General features: G+C 37.7%; 1 protein-coding gene across 1 annotated transcript in view; it reads left to right on the top strand.

Moving 5' to 3' along the window:
* Psmd11 (proteasome 26S subunit, non-ATPase 11) overlaps nucleotides 1-7,073 on the top strand; it is a 33,275-nt gene that overhangs the window by 8,194 nt on the left and 18,008 nt on the right. The window contains 1 exon segment of the mRNA XM_050128707.1: nucleotides 587-711. Coding sequence (XP_049984664.1) covers nucleotides 587-711 — 125 coding nt within the window.

Raw genomic sequence — 7,073 nt, 5'->3', positions numbered from 1 at the left:
TTTTTTTTTTTTTTTTTGGAGACATAGTGTCTCTGTGTAGTGCTGGCTGTTCTGGAACTCACAGAGGTCTGCCTACCTCTGCCTCTCAAGTACTGGGATTAAAAGTGTTTGCCATTACTGCCTGACCTAAATTTTTTTTTTTTTTGAGACACGGTCTCACATTGTAGCCCAGGTTGACTTTGAATTTATTATGAGGCTGACTTTAGAGTCCAGGTAACTCATCTACCTCAACCTCCAAAGTGCTAGGACTGTAGATGAGATCCACCACACCTGGCTTTGCTGGAAATTGTTAAGACTTGTAACGGGTTTCATTAGACTGAAACAAGGAATTTTTTTTTTTTATTAAAGTGGCTCAGTTTTTTTTTATAAGAGTTTTTTTCAAACATTTGTTTATTAATGTATTTGTCTATATGTTTGAGGGTATATGCATGCCATGTTCTTGTGTGGAACTTAACAGACATTTGGTCCCAGTGGGCCATCAATCTTGACAAGTACCTTCACCCCAGGCTTAGTTGTTTTAAATGACCATTTTGTTTCTAATTTAAAAAAATTTTTCATTTTATGTTCCGAATTGCTGCCCACACAGAGCTTGGAGGACTCCTGAAGTATGTACGACCTTTCTTGAATTCCATCAGTAAGGCTAAAGCAGCTCGTCTGGTCCGATCTCTTCTTGATTTGTTTCTTGATATGGAAGCAGCTACAGGGCAGGAGGTAAGTTATAATAATGACAGGAAGTAGATAATATAATAAAAGAGTGTTTCAGTGAAAGATGCCTACTTCACTGTGGTTCTGTGTGGAAGGGATAGCTGGGAGAACGCTCAGGACTTATCATGTCAGTTTCTCTTTGTTACAGGGCATTTGATACTTTGAGTCTGTTCCATGCTTTGCTTTGTAAGTGGAGATTGTCAGTGGTCCCTGGAATCCTCATTACATCAGGGTCACAAACTGATTCTTGTCTTTGAGGTATTGTATTGCCACACCTTTGTAATGTTTTCTGTGTCTGTGGTACTTTTCATCTTGTGTCACAAAGTTTCTTATGAGCACAATTAAGCCTTGTGGCATTCTTTCTTGTGTTTTGTGTGGCTTATGTGCCTTTATTAAGGGTGACCATCCATCTGTTGTGTTTCATGTGTTGGGAAGTGACTGATGTTTCTATACGTGTTACTTACAGGTTTAAATTGGACTTTGAGCTGTTCAAAATAGATCTTTTCTGGAACTCTAGTGTTTATAGTAGTACTATAGCCAATGGGGATACAGTTGGAAAAACGCATTAATACTTTCATGAGTCTTCTATTTTAAAAGGGGAAGTAGATAATATATAATGTGTATGGTAATATGTAAAGCCAGGGGCTGGAATTGCCAGTTGGTTGTGTGTTTAATTGTCTCCTATCTTAGGTGGGCAGGCAGGTGAAGACAAAAGTTCACAGTAGTATATTGGTTGGAGTGAGGGATTTCAGAAATTGAGGATACATGGATCCCACTTTGGAATTATATTTTGTTAATTCTGGTTTTTTGCTTTGATGATGCTCTTTTTATTTTTTAGATTTATTTATTTTACGTGTATCAGTATTTTGTCTGCATGTGCGTTTGCATACCACGTGTGTATCTGATACCCTTGGAGGGATAGAAGAGGGCATTGGATACCCTGGAACTAGTGTTATGGATGGTAGTAAACTGCCATGTGAGTGCTGGGAACTGAACTCAGGTCCTCTTGAAGAACAGTAAGTGCTCATAACCACTGAGCCATCTCTTCAGCCCCACTCTGATGATTCTTTGAAGTCAAGCTATAAGCTTCAGTTGTAGAACAGTCTTCAAATTTACTTGTTTCTGGTTTATGACAGTAGGTCAAAATAGATAATATTTAGATAAATGCTTTTGAATCAAAGTATTATAGTTATTTTGGTGAATGAAAGAAAACATACTTTTTAGAAATGTTGATCTTATCAAGCCCTCAATTATTTTCTAAACTGTTTTTTGTATTCATGAATTCTTTTGTTTGAATTAGAATGCCTTAAAAACAGGTTGACCAATCAGTGTTGGCTTCCAACTAATAAATGCTCCTTTGAACTTTTCATATTAAAAATTATTTAGACCATTTCTTTGCTCACTGAGGTCATTAGATTTGTTCCTCCCTTTAACAGCGTTGACTGGGTAGAACCGGTTTAGTTCACTCTTTTACTCCTTTTCTTCTTCATTTTTTTTTCTTCTTCATTTTTTTGAGACAATCTCACTTATGTGCCTTGGTCAGCCTGGAGCTCACTGTGCAGACTACCATATTGGTCTGGAATTTAGAGAGATCTGCCTGCCCCTGCCTCTGGAGTGCTAGGATCAAAGGTGCGCATCAATGTGCCCTTAATCCTCAGTCCTTTGTGGAAGTCTCCTCAGTTTATAATTTGGTGCCCTTTTTTATTTGATCAGTGGGACTTTTGTTATATGGCTCTATGTCTGGGTAGGCTCTCTCTTAACTGTGTTTATACATTGTAATTGTTTGTTTTCTCCAACTAATGACCATTTTTCCTTTTCTTAGAGTAAAAGGAAGTTCTCAGACAAGTTGTTCTTTTAGAAAATTAGTTAAATAATTAATTTGTCCTTTCTTTGAGATGTCTCACTATAGCTGTGTAGACCAGCCTGGTCTTACTACCATAGAGATCCTCCTGTACCTTGGCAAAGATATATCTTCACAGTGTAAACAAATATTCTGAAACATTGATTTCTGCCCACCTTTTGTTTTGGTTTTTGAGACATAGTTTGTCCTGGAACATACTCTGTAGACCAAACTGGCTTTGAACTCAGAGCCATCTGCTTCTGCCTAGTGCTGGGATCAAAGGTGTGTACCACTACCACCTGGCTCTATTTATTTATTTATTTATCTATCTATCTATCTATCTATCTATCTATCTATCTATCTATCTATCTATCTATTTAAGATTTCTGTCTCTTCCCCACCGCCGCCTCCCCTTTCCCTCCCCCTCCCCACCACCTGGCATTATATTAGTTTTTCTTTTTAGCTACTTAGGGTTTTTTTTTTTTTTTTATCTAGTTTGTTTTTTGGATTTTTTTTTTTTTGATACTGTCTTTACTGTATATAGACTGAACTCAGGTCCTCTTGAAGAACAGTAAGTGCTCATAACCACTGAGTCATCTCTTCAGCCCCACTCTGATGATTCTTTGAAGCCAAGCTATAAGCTTCAGTTGTAGAGCAGTGGATATCTAAGTTCAAGATCTCTTGAACTCAGAGATCCATATGCTGAGATTAAAGGTTTGCAATACCACTATCCGGCTTATTTTCAAAGTTATTTTACCAAATAGTATTCGAGAATTTTGTATCTCTCCTGCCTCTACTTGATCCTTCAGGTGCTCTCCACTGTCAGCTGTAGGTAATTCATGGTTTTTTGGAGTACAGTATACTACAGCAGCTTCATCCTCCCTGTTCTGAATGCTGTTGAGTGCTTGGTTTGCTGAGGTTGTCTACCTCTCATGCTATGCATTTTCCTTCTGTAATCCATCTCAAGTTCACTTTCTTGAACATTTTTTCCTGTTAATACTGGTGTGATCTTTTTTTCAGTGACCTACATTATATTTTTGTGTGTTATATTTATTATTATTTTACCTTATATGACAATTATGCATCTGCCTTATCTTCTTTAATACAGTCTTAGTCAGGGGAATTATTCTATATCTTGTGGTAACTCAAGGCTTTCTTTATTACCAATATATTTTGAATACTTAAAAACAATTTTTTTAGATTTATTTTATGTGTATAAATGTCTTGCCTGTATGTGTGTATGTCTGTATATATATGTGTGTGTGTGTGTGTGTGTGTGTGTGCATCATGTGTGTCCAGTGCCAGAAGAAGTCAGAAGAGAATATTGGATCACTGGAACTGGAGATTAGAGGACGTTGTGAGCTCCCATGTAGGTGCTCAGTACCGAACCCACGTTCTCTGCAAGAGCTGCCAGTGCTCTTAATAGCTGAGCTGTCTCTCTAGCGCCTAGAGTAGTTTGTCTTAAAGGAATTACATATTTAGTACTTGAAGGAGTATACAGTCAGGTCTTATGTGCTCAGAAAGTACTTTCTTAAATTAAGATCTGTGTTGGTTTTTTTTTAACTCATTGATTTTATATGTATGGATGTTTTGTGTATCTGTGCACCAGGTGCAGTGCCCTTAGAAGCCAGAAGAGGTTGTCAGATCCGTGGGAACTAGATAGAGTTAGACAGTTGTGAGTCCCATATGGGTACTGGAGATTGAATCTGGGTCCTCTAGAAGAACAGACAGTGCTCTTTTATCGCTGAGCCATTTCTAGATTTAATGGGTATATGAGCATATCTCACTTTTCCTTTGTCTGGGTGACTGAAAAGTTTTTGTTGTGGGGAAATTGATGCAGTGTTTATTCTTGCCTTTGTAAAGTTTTCTGGGTGATGTGAAAAGATGGAGAAGGCAGGCGTAGATGGGTTAGGCGTAGGTATAGTAGTCTTTTTTTTCCTCTCTCTTCTTGAGACAGGGTTTCTCTGAATAGCTCTGGCTGTCCTGGAACTCACTCTCTATACCAGGCTGGCCTGCCTCTGCCTCCCAAGTGTTGGGATTAAAGGCATGCACCACCATGCACGGCAACAGCTGTAATAGTATTGAGGCCTGAGGCAAAGTTGGAGTTTAAAACTATTGTTAAAAGAGCTAGACTTGTTAAAGAGCTTTTCATCAAGAATATGAGAGGGAAGAGGGACAAGATGGCTCACTGGGTAAAGATGTTTGCTGCCAAGCTTGATGACCTGAGTTTGATCCTTGGTGTCTACCTGGTGGATGGAAACACTAAATCACTCAGACAAAATAACTATGTAGCAAGCTCCAAGACCTTTTAAATTTTTGCCTGGGACTAGTGCTGGTTTTATAATTATCATTATAGATAAAGCAAACCATATGCTCTAATTGAAAATAGATTTCAAGGAGGAGTGGTTGTGGCACACGCCTTTAAATCCCAACACTTGGGAGGTAGAGGCAGGTGGAGCTCTGAATTTGAGGCCATCCTGATCATACTATAGAGTGAGTTCCAGGACAGCCAGGACTTACACAGAGAAACCCTGTCTCAAGAAACCAAAACCAAACCAAAACAAAAAGCCAAGACAAAACAAAAAAATCAACAAGAAAAAGAAAATAGATTTCAAATTCATTTGTTTCTTTCTTTTTTTTTAAGATTTATTTATTATGTATACAACATATGCCTTGATGTATTCCCGCACGCCAGAGGAGGGCGCCAGACCTCAGTACAGATGGTTGTGAGCCACCACGTGGTTGCTGGGAATTGAACTCAGAACCTCTGGAAGAGCAGTCAGTGCTCTTAACCTCTGAGCCATCTCTCCAGCCCTCAAATTCATTTGTAAAAGCAAAGAAACATTCTTGTTCTAGCATAGTGTCAGTAGTGATCTTAACTGAAGTCTTGATTAAGGCAGAAAGAACTCTGGAGGTAGGGAAAATTCTGGTCCTAGTAGCCAATACATGATCTTGTGAAAATCACTTGTCTCTTTTAGTGGTATTTTGTTTATTATTATTATTATTTTAATTTTATGTGCATTTGTGTTTTGCCTTTATGTATGTCTGTCTGTGTGAGGGTGTCAGATCCCTTGGAACTGGAGTCACATGTAGTTGTGAGCTGCTTTGTGGGTCCTGGGAATTGAACCTAGGACATCTGGAAGAGCAGCCAGTGCTTTCAACCACTGAGTCATCTCTAGCCCCTCAGATATTTATTGCAGTACTGTATTTATAAAGGAATGTACCAGTTTCTCAGCATTCATTTTGTGAATTTGAAAAAGTATTCCAGGTAAAACTGATGGACATTTCTTAGCCTCACAAGTCACATGTGACTTAAGATTATTAAATTTTCCTTGTTAAAAATATTCAACAAAATATTTCAGTTTGCCTGGTCTACAGAGTGAGTTCCAGCAAAGCCAGGTTTCTTCATAAGAAACCCTGTCTCAAAAAAAAAAAAAAACCAAAATTACACACAAACACACACACACCATGTATATATTACTTATATTGTAACTATATATAACATTATATATACTATACACTATATATATACTATACACTATATATATACTATACACTATGTACATACACACATATATACATGCCCATATCCTGTCTGTCTGTCTGTCATCTATCTATCTATCTATCTATCTATCTATCTATCTATCTATCTATCTATATTCAGTTCACCCATATCATGAATATATCTTGAGTTTGGCTTTTCAGAACACAACACAAACTCTAAGGTTGTGATTGATTTGATTTGCCTTTAGTTCAGTTTTTCTTCTGTTTTGCCATTGTTTGAAGTCTGTTGTGCTTAGCATTAAAAATTAGATAGCCACCAGGGGGCTTCAGTGAGGAGTTAGGAAGGTTTCGGCTTCAGTGAGGAGTTAGGAAGGTTTCATTGATCTCATTGTAGTGAATTGTCTTAATGTTATTTTTGTTTGCTTAATGAACTTGTCAATCCTTTCATGTTAGATTATTTCCTTCAGTTTTCTTCCCTTACAGCATGTCTCAGGAGAACTTTGCATTTATATAAGAATCCATTGCATTAGCAGTTCTCCAGAAAGTTCAGTTTTCTTTTCACTGCCTTGTGTTCTTTAATCCTGAATAGCAGCAACCTTAATAAAAACAAAAACAAAAACTTAACTCCTGGAAGCCATAGAAAAGCTACAGTCTGTCAAAGCTAGGATGTTTTGGGTACCCAAAGGCATGTACTGTCTCACATAGAATGCTACATTTTGTTACTTTGTATATCTTACTCTTTGGGTGCCAGACAGCTTGGGACTCAGAACTCTTTTAAATGTGTTAGGCAATTCTATGCTCTTCCTTTTTACAGTATCTATTTTTCCTGTATGAATGATAATAAATTGGCTAGTTGTGGTTAATGATTAAGAGCAAGCTAGATGTTTTGAGCCTTACCGCTAACTTTTAGGAACAAGACGTTTTGTTTTTTTTTTGCAGACAGGGTTTTTCAGTATAACAACTCTGGCTGTCCTGGAACTCTGTTTGTAGACCAGGCTGGCCTCAAACTCAGAGATTCTCCTGC

The sequence above is a fragment of the Alexandromys fortis genome, unplaced genomic scaffold, assembly GCF_014885135.2.
Source record: "Alexandromys fortis isolate MF-2015 unplaced genomic scaffold, M_Fortis_MF-2015_v1.1 scaffold_80, whole genome shotgun sequence".
Lineage (NCBI taxonomy): Eukaryota > Metazoa > Chordata > Mammalia > Rodentia > Cricetidae > Alexandromys > Alexandromys fortis.
Note: the sequence above shows the minus strand (reverse complement) of the source record. Positions and strands in the feature narration are given on the sequence as shown.